The 26,032-nt window shown below is 44.6% G+C and overlaps 1 protein-coding gene across 1 annotated transcript in view; it reads left to right on the top strand.

Annotated features, from left to right (window-relative positions):
• Positions 1–26,032, top strand: part of LOC122816787 (dynein axonemal heavy chain 8-like) — a 9,517,065-nt gene that overhangs the window by 6,088,293 nt on the left and 3,402,740 nt on the right. Inside the window, 1 exon segment of the mRNA XM_044089814.1 lies at positions 1,592–1,696. Coding sequence (XP_043945749.1) covers positions 1,592–1,696 — 105 coding nt within the window.

A 26,032-nucleotide genomic window follows, 5' to 3' on the forward strand; every position in this document is an offset into this window, starting at 1 on the left:
AGACAGATTTTCCTGCCTAACCGTTCTCTATTCTGCCTGTGTTAGCTACAGTAACTGCAAATACTCCCCAGCTATGTTGCGGGCGCATATTAAGTGAATAGTCCAACCTCATGGTTTCCCCAGGGAAATTAAATGAGTGGTCTCTCCCACGTGAGAGCAGTTTTTTTATGCTGTAAGTCTTCCACTACCCCCATCTCCTTTCTTAGAAACTATGGCAATGCATACACTTCACTCTGGTCCCCTTTTGGGGGCAGTCTTCAAGAAATGTTCCAGTTCATAAGGGGCCCTTGGCCCATATATCCTGCATATCTATCCTCCTCTACCATGATTCCACATTCTCCTCTCAAATCCAGAAGGATTAGGCCTCGGCTATCCTTTCAGTCCTCTTTTGACCAAAAAAATAAATAAATAAAACCCTTGAACCTGTGAGCAATCTTGATATCAGAATTCCTTCAGGGAAATGTTCCCTTTCAGTAGTAATTATTTTGGCATGAAGTTTTTCACAACTTTACAACTTGTATGTCAAGCCTCCTTATGTCAAAAGTCCCTATATAAGTATGTCTTCTACTTCTCAGCACCATACAGTATGGAAACTTTGATCAGCTGTTTTGTGTTTGGTCCTGCTAGCCATTTAGGTCAGCCATTTTCCTTTATTATCCTGGTCATATAGGTTACTGACTGTTTCACTATTTTTACTTCCAAAAATATTTGGAATTATTTTTCCTGCCCTTTCCTCCAGACTCTATTGATGAAAATGTTTTTGCTGCAGCCACTTGGTCTAGACTCCCAACAGGCTGAAATTGCCTAGTCATCCTAGAGCTCATTCTAGTAGCTCCTTGGTGACTGTATTTTACCTTCCTTACACAACTTCTATCGATGTTATCTGTGCTATAGTCATGTAATCAGGGACTCTTACATTCATGACACATTTCCAGTTGGGCATTGACTCCAGACACAGAGCTCCCTTGGTTTGACAGTGCTCTGGCATATCATTTTTTCAGGGCCTCCCAAGAGTTGTGTTTCTGGAGATTCTAACCCATAGGTGAGGAGCAATGACAAGGACAACATCAGATAAAGAAGTTATGTACCCACCATAACATTCCATCTGTGTTTTCCATTTTCATTCTTCCTCACCATCCCTCCCAGCCATCTCCTGGCCTTGTCATTTTTATAAGGATTTTAGATGGTATAGGACTTTTCATGTCCCTAGTAAGTTTTGTTTTTAATCTTAATCCTTTTCCATTTCTGTCCTGTCTCCATAAAGTAGTAAGCAGTAGGCAGCAAACTCGATCTTTCAATGTGGGTAGACGAAGGAGCTTGAGATTAGGATCCAAAGTCTTGAAAATGTGGCTGAGTCGGATCCGAGGATCGGATCCGGAACCCATAAGTGAGGAAGAATGAAAATGGACAACACAGATGGAACATTATTGTGAGTACATAACTTCTTTTTTATCTAAGTGTTCTTATTTTCTTTTAATATATGGACAGTTATTTTATGACTATTAAAAACAGTAAAATCAGATTTTGCAATAAATTATTATACACGTTCATGGAAATGATGTCCTGATATTTTTCTTTCATTTCACTGCAGGCACATTTATTAGGAATATTCGATAACATAAATGAAGTAGAATTCCATTCCAAGGATTATGATCGTATCCTTTCAGTAATTTCCAAAGAAGGCGAGAAAGTACCAGTAAATAAACTTTTTGATTTATTTTCCCAGCTTAACAGAAATATGCTTAAGTTTTAATTTTTCACAGGTGTTTGTAAAATTGTGTTAAATGTATTTTTCCCTTTTCTTGTTCAGCTGTCAGTTCTTTGCCTGTTATGACTATCTCACAGAAGCATGTGTCATCCTTTGTTTAAGTCATGTAGAAATGTATGTTTTTCCTACTCCTAAGCCATATAACCTTGATGCAGACTTTTTCATTGTTTCAGGCCTTTTTAGGCCTAAGAAGCACTTTTACTTTTTGCATTCTCCCAACAATAATGAAAAAACATTTTTCAGAGTTTACCAGATGCATGGTTTAGTTGTGGAGTGCTACTCTAAAGTATAAATCATGAAAGTTAAATAGTTGATTCTTATTCCAAATGACAATTAGATTTTTAGTTTATTTCTTGATACTTTAGATTATCTTCAGCAAGTATTACTGAAGCTTATTACCTGCAGACCCATAATATTTAGGTAGGCAGACCTTACCATTCCTGCAAATTTTAGCATTGCTGCAACTTCTAGAAATGAAGATGCAAAGGCAGCAATTGGTAGACCAGAATGAGCTCCTATCCATTTGTAGTCCGTATACAATCAAATTTCTCCAGATTCTCACTTTAAATGCAACATAAATAAATGCATGAAAAAGTACTTCAGATGAGCAAATACTTTTTCTGTGATTTGACCTTCTATACACACACACACACACACACACACACACACATATGTGCAGTTGGTGTATGGTACATGTAGTATCTTACTCTGCAGATCTGATACTATACTTTTCATTCATTCCTCAACTGATGGGTTCTGATCAGAAACTTGAATCTTACTTGGCTGCTTCCACCAGATCCACTGATCTAAAACTCTGAAGCTCCTCCCTTTACCAGTAATGCTGCACCAACCTAACATACCTCAGATCTCTTTTGCTGCCATTCAGCTTCAGATGCATATTTCGCTCTCGAGCTTTAGGAGTTATTTTCAAAACTTTTATGAGTTACAAGAACTTTCTCTCTACATCTAATCTGACTTCCTTCTACCTACCTTCCAAGTTTGCTAGTATCTTTTAGCTAATTACTGTTTTTACTGCTACTGTTTTTATCAGTACTTCTCTAAAGTACCATCATTGCTACGCTGTTATTTTAAAAATTTATTGTTACTCATAAGAGTATCCTTTACACTGCCATTTTTGGTAGTTGTTCCTTTATATTCATATTATTTTCTCTTCTTCTTCTTCTTTAAAATAAAAAAAAAATCTTCTATTTACAAAGTCTTAAAATTTTTTTTCTCTTTGTAGACTTCCAGTATGGCTGACAAGCCTACTGGGTTTAAAAAGTGCATTACATTTGGATATAAAATCCCTTACTCAGATGCCCACAGGGAAAGTGTATATTGCTTGGGACCCGCTCATTTGGATGTGGATTGCTCTATTTGCTCTTGGTTCAATTACAGAGCTTTACTGATCATAGAAGCAAGCTAGTGTTGAAGGGCCTTATCTCTTCTACTTCTTTTGCTTCTGTAGCTGGGGCTCAAACCCCCTCTAAGAAACTGAACAAGAGGAAGTAAGACTTGGCTTTTACGAATAAAGAGTCATGTATGAGGTCACCAAACCTCACTACCTTATTAGCCCCTTCATAGGAGCCTCCAACTAAGATGTCGAAAAAGTCAGATCTGACAACTGCTGATGTGAATGGCTCTAAATCTAAATCCCCCTGTATCCAAACTCCTCCGCTCCTACCGGATTCAGTCACTTCTTGACTCCCTTCACCCTTCTTGGAGGGATTCCCCTGTGCAGACATTCAAGAACTCCATCCTCCACATCTTCTCTTCTCTTAGGTCTTCCAGAAGCTTATCCAAAGCTGATGTGATAGGATGATGAGAAAAGTTCTCAGAGCTCAGATCCAGATGGGGATGCTCCCACCTCTGACTCCGTCTGGATCTTCGAGTCGAATTTTTGTCCACTTCCCTCTGTCTCTCCTTCTCTGATTTGACCCACTGTTTCAGAGCCCTTGAGATGTCCTCATTGGACTCCTTTGCCATTGACTTCTGTTTCACCCAGGTATTCTACTTTTGAGGCTGTGGAGATGGCCATCTCTTTATCTAGAGAAAGGACATTCCTGCCCTCTTCGGATCAGACAACTTTACCTTTTTCAGTTCTCTGCTCTTTGCCTCATTCATCCGTTCCACTGGAAAAGCCAGCCTGATCAAGTGTCCAACCTGTCCCTCAGGATATCCTCATCTCTTCTGATACTTCTCCAGACCACCCCACTGAGGAAGTCCCTTGGAAGAGGGCGTGTAAAACGAGACATCTAAATTTCCCTGCGGAATCTCTCATCAAGGACACTGATTTTGATGAAGGAAAAGAGTCCTGCAGATCTCCACCTGGAGACATCCTATACTCGTAAAATAAAAAGGTGGTTGGTCTTCTAAGTCCTTCCAGGAAGAATCCGTGATCCTGGAGGCTTTTGGGTCTGGCCCATCTACTTCTTGGGTGATTCCACCAGCTGACAAATTCATACATCTTGTTCTTTGCCTGGCAAGGAAGGAGCTGGATACTGTGGAGCCATTCCCCAAATGATCTGATACAATTATAGCTCATCCTTAGGACCAGGTACACTGGAGCAAGGAAGTCCTGGTTGATCCCATGGTTGTGGTGGCTACCACCAAAAAAACAGCTTGCAAAACGCAGCTCTTCTGTCCATCCCCCTAACAGAGAGCCCAGGGCTTTGGACAGAGACTTTTGCACTCTGATCACTGAAATACCTGGCACAATTTACAAAGTTACAAGGAAATTTGACCAAAGAGTTTTCCAGATTTCTTAATGAGTCCATGTATGCTGAGGACCAAATTAGAGTTTCCTTGCAACTAGCCACTCTCCAGTCAACTTCTAATGCATCCATGAGGCTGATCTTCCATGCAGCAGTGGGTACTTAAATGCAGTAGGTTCAGGCATAGCCATTAGGAAACATGCCTAGATGTGACTATATGATTTTGTAGAGCCCTTTAAGTCATCATTCATCAGTGTTCCCTTTGATGGATCTTCATTATTTGGCCCCAAGGTAAAGGGTGTGATCTCCAGATGTGAGAAAGAGGGAAAGACTCTGTCTACCATAGACATACATTTTTCTACCCCTCAAAGACCTTTCTCAAGGAATCAACAGTGAGGTAGAAAAGTGTGGTTTTGGAAATCCCAGGGTCCTTTTCAAGACTCATGTGTTGATAGTTTCCCCAGAAGCAGAGGGGGGAACTCGGATACAAAATGCCACCTCTGCAGCAGAGGTGGTCTGCAGAACCAGGGCTTCTGGGATTCCTTTTTGGGTAAGCCCTACCAGCACTCCTGAAGGGAGGCCCAACTGTTGCCCTCTGGAGGTAGTTGGAGGATGTTTATCTCTTCATCAAACAGCCTGGCTATCAGCAGATCCCTGGCTATAGAGCATTATATACAGAGGATATATCATACTATTTCCCCAAATTTACCATACAAAATTGAAAATAATCCCCAATGTTCCACCAGTCAGAGGGAAGCAGCAGCATTAGAAATAGAAAAGCTGCTACAAAAAAAAGTCATCCAGGAGGTCCTCCCTAGGGTTACCACCTGTCCCACGTTGCGAGGGACAGTCCCTCTTTGGGCATTTGTGTCCTGCAAAAGTATTGTAAGAATGGCAACTATCCTGAAATATTAGGGCAAACTTATTTCCTATATTTTATGTAATAGTTGCATAAAACAGTTATTCTGTATCTAAAGCACCTAAATGTTATAAGAAACAGAATAAGCAACTAAAATGCTACAAGAATAAGCTTGTATTTTAAAAAAAAGTGAAGTTGTGTCCCTTGTACTGGACGTGGGTATGTTTTGGCCTGCAAAATCTGATGTTTGTACCACAATTGTCCCACTTTGACCATCTGAGAAGGTGGCAACCCTAGTCCTCCCAGACCAGACAGGATCCTGGATGTATTCATGGTTCTTCTTGGTGCCAAAAAAGACAGGGGACTTGAGACCAGTTCTGGACCTCAGCAAACTAAATCAGTTCATATAGTATTCAAGGTTTCCGATGGTCATGGTTCAGTCCATTTTGCCTCTGCTGTGAAAGGATGATTAGATGTGCTCAACAAATTTTTAAGATGTGTACTATCACATCAAAATGAACAGGCACCCCAGAAGATATCTGCTCTTCAGGCTGGGAGTCAGTCATAACCAGTTCAGAGCACTGCCCTTTGTTCTCACCAGAGCCTCCAGGGTGTTCACCAAATGTGTTGCATTGGTAGCAGCTTACTTGAGACTGCTGGGATTCTGAGTGTTTCCATACTTAAACAACTGGATCCTGTCTCCCTCAACCAGGCATCATCTCCTACAAACAAGGGACTACTAGCGTCAGTTGTGCATCCATCTAGACATCACAGTCAGTTTCAATAAATTGCAGCTCACACCTGCTTAGGGTCTGGAGTTCATAGGTGCTCGTCTGAACACAGTAAATCAGATAGCTTCTCTTTCTTTTGCTTGAATTCAGACACTGAGATCCTAGGTAAGGAAAGTTGTGCAAAATTCTTCTCTTTCAGCATGACACATTTTACAAGCCTTGGGATCTATGGCAGCTGCTTTCACCCTCATTTCTTTGGCCAGGATCCACATGTGAATACTTTAATAGACCTTGTCAATCTAGTGGTCCATCCTTCAGCATCCTTTAAGCACTCCAGTCAAGATCATACCGGCATGCAAAATGTATCTTCTTTGGTGAATTCATATGAACAAACTCTCTGAAGGTTGTCCATTTGTTCTTTCCCTGCCCATAGCCATGGTGAACATGGACACCTCCCAACTGGGGTGGGTGGGGGTATTACATGGGAAGGACAGTCCTGGGTACATGGTCCCCCACAGAGGCTAAGATATGTATCAGTGTCCTAGAAATGAGAACATTTCTAGTATTTCAAGATGTTCCCCCGTCCAGGACTATTGCTATTCAGCTGGACAGTATGTCAGTGGTGTGGTACATCAACAAACTGAGAGGAACCAGATCTTGCCCTCCATATTGAGAAGCAGTGAGTGCTTGGCAATAGACGATCTCTTTTGGTGGCTTTCTTATAGCACATACATTCCCAGGAAAACCAACATGACTGCAGACAAACCAAGCAGCTCTGTTCTGATGCCTCACCAGTGGTCTCTCAATCTAAGTAGCAGAGAGAATTTTCCATCAATGGGGCCAACCATGCTACGACCTATTTGCGTCTTCCCCAAACAAGAAGTGCAGCAGGTTCTTTGCTCTGATCCCTCCAGTGGGGGGAGTCATCGAGAGATGCTCTAGTCCATGATTGGCACTCTGGTCTCCTTTATGCCTACCCACCGTTACCTCTCATTCCTAAATTTCTACGGAAATCATTCTGGTTGAAGAGCACAGTTATCCTCATTGCCCCCTTCTGGCCTCATCAGATTTGGTTCCCCTTCCTCTAGCCTCCCCTTCTGTCTCTGCCCTGGATACTGGATCCATCTTCAGACCTCCTGTCTGACCCGATAGACATCACTCATCCAGGCATAAAAGGTCTCAAAATGACTGCATGGTTTTTCCAATTCCATTGATGACTAGACAGCCCAGACTGTCCTCCTTCGTTTGTTATATTTTGCTATCTTCTCAGAAAGCTTCTACTAGAAGGATTTACAAAAGAAAATGGAAGAGATGTGTATTTTGGGCCCTTAGCAGGGATCTGGACCCTCTTCTGTCCCTGCACCATCTATATTTGAGCTTTTAACTTCAATTTTCAATGAACAGGCTAGCTTATCTACTATTAGGGTCCAGTTGGCTGCCATTTCAAACTTTCGCCTAAGTGAAAATAACTATCTTAGCTTCTAAATTATGTAAAGCCTTTCTCAAAGGGGTCTTTTTAATTAAGACTTTAATTAAAGGATCCTGCTCCTCTTTGGCATTTAACTATTGTGTTTCAGGCCCTGATCCAAGCTCCCTTTGAACCTTCAGCCAGGTCATATCTAAAATTTCCATCTTGGAAAACAATTTTTCTGGTCTCTAGACAAGTATCTGAACTCCAGTCTCTATCTTCTAAATCAATGTACCAGGTCTTCCACAAGGACAGGGTGTTCTTGCATACCAACATATCTTTATTGTCTAAGGTAGCTTTTGAGTCCAACATTAACCAGGTCATTAACCTCCAAGCTTTCTTTCCAAACTTCTCAAATAAGAGAGAATACATTCTCCATTTTTGGATGTGCAAAGACAATGTTGCTTTTACTTCCACAGAGCCAAGGATTTCAGGAAAACTGAACACTTGTTTCTTTCCTTTTCTCCTAACAAATTGGGAAAGTCAAGTTCCAAAGTTACATTTGCCAAATGTTTAACTGATTGTACCTCCTTTTTCTATAGTAAAAGATGTTTATCATTGCCTACATCTCCTAGAGCTCATTCCATGAGGTCTGTGGCAGTCTCTTCAGTTTTTTGGTCAAGGGCTTCCATAGATGGCATTTGTGCAGCTGCAACTGAAACTAATGCTCACACTTTTAGTGCTCATTACAAGTTGGATTTGGTTTCCAGGAATAGAGCTGCCTTCAACTCCACAGTACTCTGGAATATCCTTTCATGAGAGCCATCCAAGGTTCGAGTATCTGGGGACTCTGACCCATCAGTTGAGGAATGCATGAAAAGGAGAACATCAGATAAAAAAGTTATGTACTCACCATAACATTCCATATGCGTTCTCCTCAACTTCCCGTCCTCCAGCCCCCATCCCTTTGCTTCTGGAAAGACCTAAGAGTTTTCTCAGGAACCTTGCTCCTTGTTTTTAGCTCCAGCTTCTTTTTCTGATTCTCTGTTTATTAACTCCTTTAAGTTGTATTCCTTTTATATCTAAGACAGCAAACTTAATCTGATGTATGTTAGGTTGGTAGGGTATTGTGGGTAAAGGGAGAAGCTCGAGAGTTTTGGATCAGAGGATCTGGTAGGAACATCTCGATTGAATTCGAGACTGCAATCCAAACCCATCAGTTGAAGATAGACAACACAGATGGAACATTATGGTGAGTACATATTTTTTTTTTTTTTTTTGAGAATTGGTTTCATTATGTTATGCATCAGTTTCACTACATAGGCCATAAGGAGAGGATAGAATAATAAGGGCAGTAGTTCTTATAGAGTAACAAAAAGTTACAGTAAATAAAGTGTGAAAAAAGTATGTCTTGGATAGCTGTAGGGAGACAGTTTGCCTTCTCAAGGTGAAGGCAATGATGTTAATTTCTTGAGAATAGATTGTATTAACATTTACTTGTATTCTGTTGCCATGATAAGCTATAAACTTTTTGTGATTCCCACATAACTGTGATCACAAAAGAATAACCTCACTTGAATTTGAGTAACATTTACAATTTAGAGATAACTAAAACTAATTGGTAAAAGTATGGATCTTGGATCCAATCTCTGATCTGGCTTTGGCCACTTTTTAAGCTTTGGATCTGGTGCCCCGGCTCCTCCCCTAATCATAATCTGTGTGTGGAGAGCAAGCTACCTTAGATTTCATTTGTTTTCATAAGAATTTGACAAATCACATTAGTGTAACTAGCCAGATTTTTCTTGAGACTACTTCAGTAGACTCTGTTGGTTCAATGGTCAACTCAGGAGACAACCCACATCTTTTATAGTGATTCTAATGAACGTTTTCAGAGCTCACATACAGTGGTTGCTAGAAACTTCTCATGTTCTACAGGGATGTCCTTTAATTCTTCCTTTCCTAAAGCTGCAGTGACAATGGATACTTCCCAACTGGGGTGAGATGGGCATTATCTGGGAAAGACAGCCCAAAGTACATGGTCCCAAACAGTGGTCAGTCTTCACATAAACGTATTGGAGATGAGAGCAGTTCTTCTTAGCATTGTATGCCTTTCAGGACGGTCTCCCTTTGTATGATATCTATTCAGACAGACAACATGGCAGTTGTTTAGTACATCAACAAACGGGGAGGAACCAGGTCTTATCCTTTGTGTTGAGAGGCCATGAGAGTGTGGCAATGGGCAATATCTTCTTGCTGCTTTCTAATAACAATGCATGTCCCAGGGGAAAATCCAGTTTCCTTGCAGACAGGTTGAGCAGATCTATTCTGCTGCCTCATGAGTGGTCCCTCAACCCATTAGTAACAGAGTGGATTTTTAGCTGTTGGGGCTGACTGTGTTGCTGTCTCTTCTTCTCTCTCCACAAAATCAAATGAAACAAATTCTTCACTCTAATGCCCCAAGAGGGTGGATCACCCAGGGATGCACTAACATACCCTTGGCCCACGGGACTCCTGTATACCTGCCCCCGATGCCTAGGATTCTAAAGTTTCTTCAGCAAACATTTGTGACGAAGGTCACAGTCATCCTCATAGCCCCTTATTGGTCTTGACAAATCTGGCTTCTTTTCTTCTGGCCTTATCTAGTCCACCCTTTCTGGGTGCTGGACCTGGGTCCAGATCTTCTCTCACCTGTTGGGATCACCTGATGTGAACATTCAGTCCCTCAAACTGACCACATTATTTCTCCAATTCCACTGATGGTTCGACAGTCCAGATTTTTATCTTCTGTTGCCCACATTTTGTCTTCTTTCCAAAACCCTCACCTTATTAGATTTTATTAAATCTACAAACTTTATTAGAATTTATTAGATTTGTAAGAGCAAATGGAAAAGATTTTCTATTTGGGCGATTGAAAAAAATACTGATCCTTTTTCAGCCCCTCTTCCAGCAATTTTGGATTTCTTTGCACATCTTTCTCAATGTGGAAACAGCTATTCCAAAATCAAAATACGGTTAGCTCCAGTATTCTCTTTCCATATGGGTGAAAATCATAGACCCATTCCAACTCGCACATTATCCAAGGCTTTCCTCTGAGGGTGCATACTATGGCCTCCACTTAGAGATCACATCTTTCTTTGGTGTATTACTATTGTATTCCAAGCTTTGACTTCTTTTTAGTTATGAATCTCTGAGGTGTCTCATCTTGTATGATACGTCTAGATAAATAAGAGTGAAAAGGTGCATTATATTCAATAATCAGTCTGCTAAGATATGAATAAAGGGGAATTAAGACTTCTCTGGATCCATTGGAGATAATTTTCTCATTCCGAGATGGCTTTGGCTGATCTTGCCTTGGCTCCTGAAGGTATTTTCCTTCCCTTTCTCTTTCGTTCTCCTTTCACAGGCTGGCAGCATTTAAGTTGGCTAAGTTTTTTTGCTGGCAACACCTTCATATTTTTAAATTTCCATTTGTTGGTGGGCAGACTCGATCTAAGGTAGCTTGTTTTCTACACAGGGATATGGGTACAGGGGAGGAGCCTGAGCACCAGATCCAAAGCTTAGAAGTGGTTGAAGCTGCATACAAGGTTGGATCTGAAACCCATACATTGCAAAAGGATGGAAACAGACAACACAGATATATTGTTATGCTGAGTACTTAACTTTCATTTTTTGATGGGGGGCAAGCCTCTCTGCACCCCTAATGTGGGTTTGGATGCATTCCCCAAACCCCCATTACTATTTTTACACCAAGCCCAATGTCAGTAAATCTTGTAGAAAGGAGAAACCTATGGGATACCATAGCCTTAGTCTTCTAAGGCAAAACCCACTAGTTATATACTAGTGATCACATACAAGTCAATTACTTGCGCCTTGCAAACAAGTCTGTCACTCTGTACTGCATGTGTATTTTGGGAAGAGATGTAAACAGTGAAAGGTAGAGTATACATTAGTCTGGGATTACATATATTATTGGAAAGTTATGTAATGCCCATGGGTGCAGCAGTTGATTTGGGACAGTTGTTCCTATCTGCAGTGCTAACCTTCATTTTTTGAAGATGTACGTAGTTTTGTGTATTTGTTTTAAGTAAATGTTTTGAAAATGTATTTCATTTTATGTTTGAGGGTTTTCATTTAAACAAAATGTCTTGAAAAATATGACACGAGTTCAAATGGAGATGAGAAGAAACAACTGTGTAAAAGATCAGCCTGCCAGAAATTAGTGTGTGCATGTAATATAAAATTTGGAAATACACATTCAAAAAATAATTGACATATATATTAGATGGAGAAGATAACTATTCTTCATATTTGATCACTGCTGCAGTAGCCTTAACTATTTGTATTATATCTTGCCAAGGATATAACAACAAGCCAAATTCCAAACCTTCAGGGAAGCTGAGCTGACTAAAAGACAAGTTTGAGTGCTAAGTCCTTCAGAGCTTTACTGCCACCATAGAGTACACTACTCTGAGATGATCAAGCATCAGTGCTGTTCCTTTGCTGGGCAGCTAAGTTTCCTTTGGGGGGAAAAAACTTCCATTCAATAACATGTCTTTATTATTAATACCTTCCTCTTTAGGAAACTTATTTTATTGCTGGGAATGTGTGTTTTTACAGACTGTATTGAGATTGCACTGTACTGTTAAACAAGAGTGCTCTTTTTTCCTGTCAGTTTAAAAGTTGTATAAAAAAGATGAAAAACATTTTTTCCCTGTGGACAGTTTGTGTTTATTTTACTTCCCAGGGCTGGCAAAGTGTTTTAAAGTGTTTTTTATTGTGTTTGTTTGTGAAAAATGTGACTTCTAAAGACTTTTAGTTTTTAATGTCATTTGGTATTTGTTATGGTCAGGAATGAAGGCACCATTTTCATCTTGACTGTGGAACAATCTGTTAGTTGCATGGTTAATTCTTCTTCCAGCCACAAAAAGAAAAGACAGTTAAGTAAACAGTCTTTTCTGTCACAGCAACCTAGTAATGTGTCTCAGCTGCAGCTGGCTGACTCAGCCATGGCTAGTAGTTGTATCCCAGGCCACTCACCTTTTACCTCCGATCCCTCTGATGTAGCACACACATCCTCTATAGACCAGGGTTTAGCCACATCCTCTGAGGCTGTTGGGGTCACCTCAGTGGACAAGGGAGAGACACTCTTGTCAGTCCTGGGAGAAGGAGAACAGGGGAGGCTTTCCTGTTTTGTCAGAATGTTGTGCCCCTTCCTGGGGAAGCCGCTTCTGCCATTAATAACATTGTTGATCCCATTTTCCTGTTAAAAAGAAACCGAAACTAAGCATGTATCTACTTCTCTTCAAATTTCCTTAGGGAGGAGTAGTTTACTACATCTGTCTCAGGGTTTAATTCAGGGTATTGATCCTTCTAGTAAAGTAGTTTCTGATAAAAGAAAGAGGGGTACCTCCTTTCTTGAAGATATTAAAGATTCTGAATCTGGACACAAGGATGATAGGACATATAATGAAGGGAAATACTGCCAGCTCAGCTATCTGGAATTTTGTAAATATAATTATATGTTTGTGAATATCAACATGATTTATATAAGATGCTTGTGTTACAACTGTATTAGAAATGTATGTCGTGTATATCAAACTGGTTCTAACAGACGTGTGTTGAAAAGGTGTTTTATATAAAGTGTTTGTGTTTGAAATGCATCCACAGTGTGCCCTGCTGGAAGAAAAAAGAAATGTACATGCACTATGTTAACTGTCTAAATGTATAATGTTAAGTTGTCAATCTCGCCTTCATTCTTGCTTGATGGGTTCGGAGCCGATCCCTCAACTCCGACTCGGCACTTGCTAAGCTCGAGAGTCACTTTTACCAGCTCGAGGCAGCCCCATATCCCATGATGCAAGGCGGTAAGTACCCAGATCTCGTTTGCCGCTTCGCTTATGAGGTCCTCCTTTTACCAGCTCCTGGTAAGTGATTCACTTTTTTGATATTTAAGCCCCTTTTTGTAAAAAAACCCTTAATTGTTAGTTATAAGTTAATTATTTACATTTTCTGACAGAAAATCCCTGTCTCTTCTAATTTTTTTTTTAGTCAAACTTTACCCATCCCATCCCCTCCCTGTTAGGGTGTGTGTGTTTGTTTTATAGGAATACCTTTTGGTATTTTATTTAAGTTAATTTTTTGACTGGTGTGTGTGTGTGTGTTTTGTAAGCACCATGTCAAAGGAGAGGGTCTCAGGTTTTAAGAAGTGTGACTCGTGCTGTCAGAAGATGTCTCTGACAGACGGTCACACTTCTTGCCTGTATTGCCTGGGGCCTCTTCACCTGCAGGACTCCTGTGCTATTTGTCATTCCTTCAGCCAGAGAGTCCTGCAGGAAAGACGCAACAAGCTGATACTTAGGGGCCTTCTTAAGCCGGAGGGCTCTCCGGCTAAGTCGGCTCCATCAAAATCAGCTAAATCTTCCAAGGCCCAGGCTTCTGTGTCTAAGCCTGCGGCCTCGCCCGACTCATTCGAGTCGAGATCGGCCCGCTGGAGCCGATTCTGGCTTAACAGCCTTCGGCACCGATGGCTATCGGTGCCGAATCTGCATCGACCACTTCGGTGTCGGCTCCGATCGGTTCCGACACTCATGTGGCACAGGCATCGGTGTCAGCTCCGATCGGCTCCGACACCGTTACTTTGGTGGCTGTATCGGCTCCGGCTGGAGCCGATACATCGAGGCTTCCTGTCGGCTCCGATAAGTCTTCGGCTCCGACAGGATCTACAGTATCGGTTCCGATGGCTCATTCCAGGAAGAGGTCGAGGTCTCCTTCCTTGGAGCCGATACTTTCGCCCGGCTTCACCTCTTCTTTCGGAACGGAGCCATCGGAGCCGATCTTCAAGGTCATCCAGACTGTCAGACCATGACCTAGAGAGAGTGGTCAGCAGATTACTTAAGTCACAGGTACTGGCCCAAATGTTACATAGTCCGTCTCAACAGACGACTGTTGGTCCACACCCCGTTACAGTTCCTCCTTCAACTCTACCCCAGAGCTTGGAGTTGGAGTCTTCGAATGGTTACTGCTACGGCTGGAGGACGGATACCCCTTCTGTTCCTTCAGCCTCTACTCTTATCTCCTCTTCAAGACCTTCCTTAGAGGGATTCGTGGTCGGGCTTCCATGGTCTCCTCCGAGGGGTGAGTGGCATCGGACCCTTGTCCGAACCCGCTCTTCCCCTTGGAGCCTCGGCCTTGGTGAGCTCGGCTCCGACATCTGCCTCGAGACTTCCCTTCGGTGGTCCCTGGAGTTCCTAGTTCTTCGGAACGGGTTCTCTCGGACCTGCCTGGGAGGGGAGCATTCGAGGTGATGAAGAGTGTGCTGGCCACTGGTATCAGTCAGCAGTCTGTTCCCGTAGCTCCTCCCTCTATAGTACCTGTTGACATCTCTGCCACTTCTCTTGCTACAGGACCCAGAGATCCTCCGCCTCAGGTTTCCCCATTGGGAATTTCCCCTCTTCCGAGGATTCTCCTGATGTTTCGGGAGATCCTCCTAGGAAGAGGACTTGTAAGAGGAAACATGTAGACTCCCCCGAGTCTGTCACTTCGGATACTGACTTTGATGAGTCAGAGGGATCCCCTAGATCCTCTTCTGAGGATGTCTCCTTCTCAGACATCCTAGAACTCCTTAAACAGAGGGGAAACTGGCCCACCAACAATCCCTCTGAGGATGAGTCAGTATACCTAGAGGCGTTTGGATCTCGGCCCTCCACCTCCTGGGTGTCTCCGCCTTCGACCCGCTTATGCAGGTTATTGCACGAAAGGCGTGGGCAGCTCCTGACTCTGTAGAGCCAGTCCCTAGGAGGCCTTCAAAATTTATCACTGCCCCGTGTGACAAGCAATTCCTCACTAAGGGTGTCCCCGCTGATGCCATGGTGGTGGCTGCAGCCACCAAAAAGGAACTTGCAGATCCTTCCGTACCCGTCCATCCTCCTAATAAGGACTCTAGGACCATGGATAGGTACGGTAAGCGGATGTTTTCCTCAGCGACCTTTGCTATGCTCGCTGAATTACCTATGTCACTTCACCAGACTCCAGAGGGATATCCTTAAGGAGCTGGGTGAAGTAGTTCAGGATCCTACAGCTGCAGGGGCTCAAGAAAAATTGCTTCGCAGCTAGGAACCCTCAATTCCATTGCAAACTCCTCCATGCGGCTAATATCTTATGCTGCTGATGGAGCGAGTAGAGCCGCAGGTACAGGTGTGGCTCTTAGACGCCAAGCCTGGATGCGGCTATGTGATTTTATGGATCTCTTTAAGGCCCTTCACAAATTCTCCCTTTGATGGGTCAGCTTTGTTTGGCCCTCAGGTGAAGGAAACTTTGACCAGGTGCGAACAGGACGGCAAGACTCTTTCTGCTGTAGGAGTCCGTTTTCCACCCCTTCTAGACCTTATCCCAAAGGACAGAAAGGTGGGAAAATGTGGTTCGTAAATCCCAAGGAGTCACGCCGATTCACGTGGTCAGTTTACCCCTAGAGGCAGAGGGGTAACAACAACAGACGCCTAGAGGCAGAGGGGGTCCGAAAACCAGGGAAACAGAGAGCCTCTCTCTGACAAGCCCTTTCAGCATCCCTGAGATGTTGCCCGGCTGTCCCTCCTTGGAGGCAGTCGGGAAGATTATCACTGTACCCAGAAGCCTGGCATTCCCTCACTCAAGACAGATGGGTACAGTCGATCATATCCAAGGGTTACATAATTCCTTTCGAGGAAAGTCCCTTCCCTCAAGTTCCCTTCCAGATGTACCACCCGGTCTAAGGGAAATTGCAGAGTTAGAAGTCTCAAAACTACTGCAAAAAAGAGCCATTCAGCCAGTTACAACAGACCATTCAGAGCCCGGAATCTACTCAAGGTTCTTTTTGGTCCCCAAAAGACGGGAGACTGGAGACCAATATTGATCTCAGCAGACTCAACAAGTCTGTCAGGAAGACAAGATTCCGAATGGTCACTCTTCAGTCAATTCTGCCCTTCTTACAGAAGGACAACTGGATGTGCTCAATAGATCTTCAGGATGCGTACTATCACATCAAGATTCACAGACGCTCCAGGAGATTTCTCCGCTTTCGGCTGGGGTCCAGTCATTTCCAGTTCAGAGCCCTGCCCTTTGGTCTCACTACAGCCCCCAGAGTGTTCACCAAATGCATGGCAGTGGTCACGGCTCACCTGAGACGCCAAGGATTCCAGGTGTTTCCGTATCTCGACGACTGGCTCCTGTCAGCCACCACCAGGCATCAGCTTATACAAGCCAGGGATTACACAATAAACCTTTGTTCTCATTTGGGCATCTCGATCAACTTCAAAAAGTCATCCTTATCGCCCTGCCAGTCTATTACCTTCATAGGCGCAAATTTAAACACTGTTCGGATGTCAGCTACCCTTACAGATCAAAGAGTTTCAGACATTCAGAGTCATGTCAGAATCATTCTGGCCAACAAGAAAGTACAGGCCAGAACGGTTCTAAAGGTTTTAGGTCTCATGGCTGCGGCCATTACTCTTCTTCCCCTGGCTCGATTCTACATGCGCCTTCTTCAGTGGATGCTGTTCACACAATGGTCATACCAACAACTTCCAATGCGCCACCAGATTCTGGTGACACAGACATGCAAAGAGCATCTTGCTTGGTGGATCACATCTCCTCAGGTTCACCAAGGCAGGTACTTTGTACCCCATCCCCGATAGCCACTGTCACCACGGATGCCTCCCTGATCGCGTGGCGGGGGTCATTATCAGGGCAGGATGGTTCATGGGACGTGGCAGCCGTTCGAGTACCATCTGCACATAAATGTCCTGGAGATGAGAGCAGTGCTTTTAACGTTGCAAGCCCTCAACGACTTTCTTCCCGTAGGGACAATTGCAGTCCACACAGACAACATGTCTGTAGTTTGGTATATCAACAAACAGGGCGGAACCAAGTCCTACCCCTTGTGTCGAGAAGCGCTCAGACTATGGCAATGGGCGATCTCCTCTCATCGGTTTCTGGTAGCAACGCATATCCCTGGGAAAACCAACATTGTAGCAGACAGATTGAGCAGAGCCTATTCTCATGCCTCACGAGTGGTCTCTCAAGCAATCCATAGCGGAAGAGATTTTTCTGGAATGGGGTCGTCCATGCTGCGATCTTTTTGCTACTCCCCAAAACAGCAAATGTCCAGACTTCTTCTGCCTCTTCCCTCCATCAGGCCATCCCCCCAGAGACGCTCTGACCCAGGATTGGCCCCAGGGACTTCTTTATGCCTTCCCTCCATTTCCTCTGATCCCTCAGGTTATCCAGAAAGCTACCGTTTTGAGAGCCAAATTGATTCTCATTGCCCCTTACTGGCCTCGACAAGTTTGGTTCCCGTTCCTACATCATCACCTTTTGGTGCAGCCGTGGCATCTGGACCCAGTGCCAGATCTTCTGATTCACCAATCGGGTCAGCTGCACCGGTCAATCCCTTCTCTCAACCTCACAGCATGGTTGCTCCACTTCCTTCCTTAGCTAGGCTTCCTTTGATCTCTAACCCAGTTAGAGACATCATAGTAGCTTCGCTAAAATCCTCTACCAGGAGGATTTATACAAGCAAATGGAAACGCTTTCTCTTATTGGGCTAAGGCCAAGAATATTGATCCCTTTACTGCCCCTGTTCAGGCAGTCCTGGACTTCTTAGCAGAGATTTTTCATGCAGGCTCCTCTTCTTCCACAGTCAGAGTTCAATTGGCTGCTATTTCCAATTTTCATGTCGGGATAGCAGATCATAATATTATGTCCCATAGGCTCTGCAGGGCCTTCTTGAAAGGAATTTTCCTACTAAAGCCTCCAATCAGGAATCCTCCTCCTCAGTGGGATCTAAATTTAGTGCTGACATCCTTGATTCTTCCCCTTCGAGCCAGCTGCTTCTTGTTCCCTGAAATATCTTTCTTGGAAAACTTTATTCCTAGTGGCTATTACATCGGCCAGGAGGGTGTCTGAACTTCAAGCTCTTTCGGTTCGACCCCCCTATTTGTTTTTTCACAAAGACAGAGTATCTTTGAGAACTAACCCAACCTTTTTGCCTAAGGTCGCTTCAAAGAACAATTTGAATCAATCCATTGATCTCCCTGTATTTTTCCCTAACTATTCAGATAGAGCTGAACAAAAGCTACATTATCTTGATGTCCACCGTCAACTTAGATATTATTTGGACAGAACAACAAAAAAATTTAGAAAATCTGATCAACTTTTTGTTTCCTATGCGGATAATAAAAAAGGCCTTCCTGTTTCAAAAGTGACTTTGTCTAGATGGCTTTCTTCGGTCATCTCTGAAATTTATCTGCTCAGGGGAAAACAGCTGTGCTCAAAACCTAAAGCACATTCAACTAGGAGCTTAGCTACTTCTACAGCTTTTCAAGCTAGACTTCCTTTAGACACTATTTGTGCAGCGGCCACTTGGGCCACTCCTCACACTTTTGTTTCCCATTACAAATTGGACTTGGCCTCCAGGGACAGAGCCAGTTTTGGCTCTACAGTCCTCAAGAGTTTGTTCCATTGAGCCACCCAGGATAGAGGTGCTAGGACGGTCCCATCAAGCAAGAATGAAGGCGAGATTGACAACTTAACATTAAGAAGTTATGTACCTACCATAACGTTCCATGTTAGTTGTCTTCTCTCGCCTTCTTTCTTGCGACCCTCCCTCCTTCCCCCTGGCCTGGACAGACCTTGTTATAAGAAACTGTTACTCTGAAGACCATTCAGACCTGGTCCTTCTTCCATCTGTAGTTTTCTTTCTTCCTTTGGGAAGTATGTTATGCTTGGTGCTATTGCCCTTTGTCATCAAACGAGATCTGGGTACTTACCGCCTTGCATCATGGGATATGGGGCTGCCTCGAGCTGGTAAAAGTGACTCTCGAGCTTAGCAAGTGCCGAGTCGGAGCCGAGGGATCGGCTCCGAACCCATCAAGCAAGAAAGAAGGCGAGAGAAGACAACTAACATGGAACGTTATGGTAGGTACATAACTTCTTATTTTTTAACAGTGGAAACTGGAATACAGGAGGTTAACTTCAGTACAGCAAGTTTTAGGAAAATAGCTGAAATTAAATTACTTTATAGGCTACGCAATAAAAGATGGTGTCTTTCAGTTTTCAGTGCAGCTAGAGACACAGAGTCTGTGCTGAGAAGTTTTCTGTATTGTCTTTGGAGTGAACTAATTATTGCCTCTGAAAGCATGAATGAATGCAGTTGTTTTATGACTTCCATCATCTGCCAAGGATCTGAGGTCTATGTATTTTTACAGGTAGATGCTAAATAGTGCCAGCTTCCAGCAGTGGGGGTTTCACCTGGGAACTAGGAGTCAGATAACAAGAAATGATGTCATTCTACAAGCTATCCCAGCAGTAATATTGTAGATATTAATTTGAGAAGTCTCTTAATGAGACAGGGCATTCTGTATTCTGTCTTGGACCTGACATCATTTAGAAGATCCATTCACCACATCTGCCTTGCTCTAATGAAGTAAGTTTCTAGGGTATAATAAATCTCTTAGATACAGTCAGGCATATAGTAAAGCTTAGTTTAGATGTTTTTCTTTATTTATTTGAGACTGTCCTACAATGTTGTTTTAAATATTTCCTGCTGTTTTGAACTCTGATGTCACTGTGAATATATATGTAATATTGTCTTATTTTATTATTTATTGTTAAATATATTTAAACATTTCATTGTAGCTGATCTATGTAGAGATATTTAAGTTTTGAGAGTACTTGCATATTTATCTGGTGACACTGTGTGGGCCACCCCTAACAGCCTTGCTGTTGCTCAAACTACCATTTGTGTTAATGGATTGGACAGCCTTTGTTAAGGGCCTTAAAGTAGCTGATAAGGAATTGACTGGTGACAGTGGTAACTACCTTATAGTCTGAATCAACAATCACAGTGAAACAGGCAATGGGGAGGAAAGACAATAACCATGAACTTTGTAATAAAAATTACATTTAATGATAAATTTAATAATAACATTTTGTATTTCACTGACTAGTGTTTATTTTTTACTGCCTAATGTTTATATTTTCACCTATTTCTAACATATCTTTACATTTTAGAAGTGATTTTATTATGTGTAAAATGTATTTTTGGGTGAAGTAACTCAACTGGATAGTTGATTTTGTCTTTGAAATAAATGGTACTGTTGTTTGATTGGCCTGTAGCATGTCTGATGAAGTTCCAAGTGTGAACGAAAAATGTGGTTATATAGTTAAGCATTTTGTTGTATTGCTTTTTTCAGTGTGTTTAATTAAATTTTAGTTTTTATGCCCAAGTTCATGGTTGTCCTCTTTACTCCCCAGTGCCTGCCTTGCTGTGATTGTTGGTTTGGAGCGTTGGCTCTGCTTGTTGGCACTGTAGTCTTTTGGATACCTTATTGTCTGGGCAGAAGGAGGCATAGCTGGTAAACCTGTGCCAGCCTCTCCCAGATTGTGTGTGTATGTGTGTGTGTGTGTGTGTGTGTAAAAATCAATCCTCAGAGTGTGTGTGTCATTTACCTGGGCAGGGACACCACACTGGTTGGACAGAGAGGGTGCTGGGGGTCTTAGCTTGGTCACACAGCTGAGATCTCAACTCTATAGCTGTGCAAGTGCGGAGTCTTATTGGGGATCTGGAGAAAGAGGGAGAAACCAGCCCCAAAGTGACTGTGGTGTCTGTGTGCTCTTAAGGGAAATTGCGCTTGATGCAGAGAGCTGCATCTGGAAATGCTGTGTGTGTGTACTTGTCAGCCTCTCAGTGAATGTCTCCCACTGTTGCCAGTGGTGAGGATTGAGGCTCTTTGATAACTGGTCCAGTGGTGGGTAATCTCAGGACAGATGCAGGGTTTTCTCCTCAGATTTCTGATTCAGACTCAGAGGAGAGTTCAGTTTCTGACTCTTCCTATAGGTGTTCTCTTTCTTGGAGGCTTTTTATAGAATGTGCCAGCACTTTCAGTGGGAGAACAATGAGGTTTCTCAGTCCCTCTGAAAATACTGTGAGCTGTTATAGGAATTTCCAGAGCCTGCACCTGTTCATTCAGTTCTGTCAGCTCTGTAGGATATGTGTGCTACTGCCTGTAATTTTCCTGAGAGTCAGCCAGATGCTCCTAAAAAGGCAGATAAGATGTATAAAGTTCCTCGGTATTTTAATTTTTTATTCACTCTTCTCAAACCTGATCCTGCAGCTATAGCTGCTAAGCACTTAGGTAATTCCAATTCTGCTCTTTCTGATAAGGATGGGGAGATTATTGATAAGTAAAGGGAAAAAAGTGTTTGCTTCTGCAACTTTGATTTTCATAATTTTGAATTTTCTGGCTCATATGTTAAGCTTTGTCCTGACTAATTATAAAAAATATGAGGAATATTTTATCTGGAGATCTGATGTCATCTCTTGCATCTGTTCCTCAAAGGGTGGGTCTTCGGATTCCATTTGGATCTTACTTTGGCCACTCTCAAGCTTTGGTTCCAGTGCTCAAGCTTTTTCCATTACCCATAACCCCCTTGTGATGAGCAAGTCACCTCAGATCTCATTTGTTATATCAAGCTTCAGATGTGACATTTGGTGCTCAGGTGTCATCGTTTAAAGCTAAGTGAATTTATTTCTTATTTTCTGTCCTTTCTTCTCTTTTTCTTCATATTAGAAATTCTTCCTCTATATTCTTTATGTATATATCCATATAATATATATATATATATATATATATATATATTTCTTATACATATTATATATATATATATATATATATATATATATATATATATATATATAGATCTGAAGTAGTTAACTTCATTTGTGAGCAACCTTTGGGAATCTGATCTGACCTCGGATCCGAGCCGGCAATCTTTCATAGCTTATATCCGAGCTCCTAGCTCCTCCCCTTCACCCATAATCCCCTGCCAACCCTGACTGACCTCAGATCTAGTTTGCCGCGCTTCTTGTCAGCAGCTAGGTTTTTGAGCTCCTGGTGTCGTAGGGTTTTTGTGAGAGTTTTTCATTTTTTTTATTATCCCCTTAAGTGTACGAGTGAGTGTTGTGTGGTTAGGTTCCCTTTTTTGGATTAAACTACCCTAGTTTATGCCTTTTTACTTAAATTTACCCTCCCTTCCCTTCGCTGGTCTTAGGGTTCTGGTGTTGTGTGTTTGGGGCCTAACGAGTGTTTTTTTCTTTACAATGTCTGAGGCCCCAAAACCCATCTTTTCCAAGTGCACCGAGTGTGGCCATAAGCTCTCCCCAGCGGATGGCCACACTCAGTGTGTGCGGTGCCTTGGGGTTGAACACCTTTCCACTGGGTGTTCCATCTGCATGGCATTCAACCCCAGGGCACTGAAGGACCGGAGGTTGAAGCTGATCCTAGCGGGACTTTTGCCCCCCGGATTCGGCTTCGGCCTCCGGTGCTTCTGTGGCCTCCTCCCCGGCTTCGGCGGTGGCCACTCCTGCCTCTCTCCCTCCGGTTGGGACTCAAACTCCCGCTGCAGCTCTGGAGGAGAGGGAGGCAAGGAAAGAAAAAAGGAGGGAGAAGCACCACAAGCGGCGGGCTGAGGCCTCCGCGTTGGCCCCCCCGGCTAAGCGGTCTTCTCCCTCCAGGGCTTCCTGGTCTCCCCCTTCTCGGATCCGGTCTCCGTGCTTCTCTCCGGGCCCTGAGGAGGAGGAGACCCGATCTCCGTCGAGGTCATCGAGGCGGCATTCCCGGCCAGCCTCGGTGGCCTCGTCGAGATCGACTCACAGCCTTTCCGACGCAGATTTGGATCGGATGATGCGAAGGTTTCTCCAGGCCTAACTGCAGATGGGAGTGCTCCTGCCTCCCCCCCTCCGGGGGGGGGGAGCTCGACACCTTTCTTTGCCCTGATAGCTCCTTTTCTGACCCGCTTCCCGGGTTTGGAGCCAGAGGTGGGTCGGCGCCGACAGTATCGGGTACTTCAGTGCCGACTCTTCCCTCAGGCCTGTCGGGTCCATTTTTGTCGGATCCGGGCTGTCGGAGCCGTGAGCTGAGCGTCGGATACGAGGGAATCGGTGTGTCTTCGGCTCCGTCTAGGTTGGAGCACACTGGTCCGTCGGATCCGATGGCTTCGCGCGCCGACCCCGATCCATCCATCGGAGCCAAGCGAGGGTCTGCTCTCGGATCCCAGAGAGAGCGGCTCTCCCTCGGCTTTCGATGTGGTGGAGAGGGCACTGTCGAGTGCTTCCAGGCCCCCTTGCTTCGGCTCCACCCCGCACTCCCTCTCTATTGGGTCCAGCTTCCATCACCCGGCCCTAGGGACAGTCTGCTTCGATGTCCCAGGTCGTTCCCTTGGAACAGGACGTGGCTGGTGAGACGTCCTCGGACAGCCCCCCCCCCCGAGGACGTCCCTCACAAGCAAAAGTGCAAGAGGAGGCACGTGGACTACCCCGAGTCCTTGACTGATGACACGGATTTGGATGAAGGGGAAGGCTCCCCTAGGTCACCCCCCCCGAGAATGTCTCCTTCGGAGACATCATGGAAATGCTCAGGATAAGAGGGGGTGGTCTGCCCCAAGGCTTCCTCAGATGAATCCGTGTTCCTGGAGGCATTCGAAGCAGGCCCATCTACCTCTTGGGTGTCCCTTCCGCCCGACCCCTTAGTGGACCTTATTACCACTAGGGCGTGGAAGGAGCCGGACACTGTGGAGCCAGTCCGCAAACGCCCAGACAAGATCCTTAGTCCACCCTCCGAGAGGTCCCATTGGAGCAAGGGTCCCCCCGTAGATGCCATGTTGGTGGCGGCCACCAAGAGGGAATTAGCTCAGGAGAGTCCCTCGGTCCATCCACCGAGCATGGAGTCCCGTTTGATGGACCGTTAAGGGAAGTGGGCTTTTAGTTCAGCGACCTTCTCGGTGAGGTCTCTGAACTACATGGCACATGTTATTCGACTGCAGCGGGACCTTATCAAAGAGTACGCTGCGTCGCCCCCAGAGTCCATGTCGGTGGAGGACAAACGGTTGTACTCCACTTGGATGGCCACTCTCAGGTCCATATCCAACACCTCTATGCGACTGTTGACCCACGCCACAGAGGGAGCCGCTAGAGCCAGCGGAGCAGGCCTCGTCATGCGACGTCAGGCCTGGCTCCGGCATTGCGATTTCGCGGAACCCTTCAAGGCGTCATTTGCGAATGCCCCTTTCGATGGTTCTGCCCCGTTTGGCAAGACCGTTCGCGAGACTTTGGTCCAGAGCGAAAAGGACGGGAAGAGGGACAGAAGAAGATGTGGTTCTGGAAGTCGCAACAATCCCAGTCCGCTCCGGATCCCCAGTCCTTCCGTGGCAGAGGAGGACAGGGTGGACACCACCCTAGAGGCAGAGGGGGCCCGAGGAATGGTGGGTCCAGAGAAGCTTTCTCTGACTGGCCCACCCAGCGACTCTGAGGGGTTGCCCAACTGCTCCTCTCTGGAGGCAGTCGGGGGACGTTTTTGGAGGCACCTGGCAGCTTGGGAGTCCATCACAACAGACTGCTGGGTGCTTCGCATCATATCCCGAGGATACCAAATTCCCTTTTCTCGCATCCCTCACCAACCCAAACACCTCCCCGACGTCCCACCCGATCAGAGGGAGGCTGCAGCTGCAGAAATTCAGCAGCTCTTAGGAAAAAGAGCCATCCAGCACGTCCCCCCCAGACCAGTTCGGATCGGGTTACTACTCCAGGTTCTTTTTGGTGCCAAAAAAGATGGGGGACCTAAGGCCAATCCTCGATCTTTCCCTCCTGAACCTGTCAGTAACCAAAGAAAAGTTCGGATGGTCACCCTTCAATCCATTCTCCCCCTGTTGCGGGAGAGTGACTGGATGTGCTCGATAGACCTCAAGGATGCGTATTACCTCATTTTGATGGACAAACGATCCAGGAGGTTTCTCCGCTTCCGGATAGGAGCCAGTCATTATCAGTTCAGGGTCCTTCCCTTCGGTCTCACCTCAGTCCCCAGGGTGTTCACCAAGGTATTAGCAGTGATAGCGGCCAACCTGAGGCTCCAGGGAATGCAGGTGTTTCCATACCTAGATGACTGGCTCCTGACTGCCCCAACAAGGCATCTACTCTACTCAGCCAGGAGTTACTTTCTCTACCTTGCTCCCCGGCTGGGGATCACCATCATCACCATCAACAAGGACAAATCCTTTCTCAACCTGACTCAGGTGATGGACTTTATCGGGGCCAGATTAGACACCAACGACTTACTAGCCTTCTTAACCACCGAGCGGGCCATTTTACTATCGTCGGCTCCCCCGGCGGGATTGGTCCTGAGGGCGCTGGGCTCCATGGCGGCCGCAATTACCCTGCTCCCCATGGCTCACCTGAACATGAGGGTTTTGCAGTGTACTCTCCAAGTCCAATGGTCCTTCTGTCGATACCCTCTCAGTCACCCCATTCACCTCAGCAAGGCTTGCAAAAGGGCTCTCGCATGGTGGTTACAATCACCGGACCTCCAAGTGGGATGCCCTTTCTCCATGGCCCCTCCACTCGCCACGGTGACCACGGACGCCTCTCGCTTCGGGTGGGGGGGGGCATTATGCGCGCAGGACGGTCCAAGGCACGTGGAACGATACAGAGACCTCATTGCATATAAATGTTCTAGAGATGAGGGCAGT

The sequence above is a fragment of the Protopterus annectens genome, chromosome 1.part1 (genome assembly GCF_019279795.1).
Source record: "Protopterus annectens isolate FY-2018-M chromosome 1.part1, PAN1.0, whole genome shotgun sequence".
NCBI lineage: Eukaryota > Metazoa > Chordata > Ceratodontiformes > Protopteridae > Protopterus > Protopterus annectens.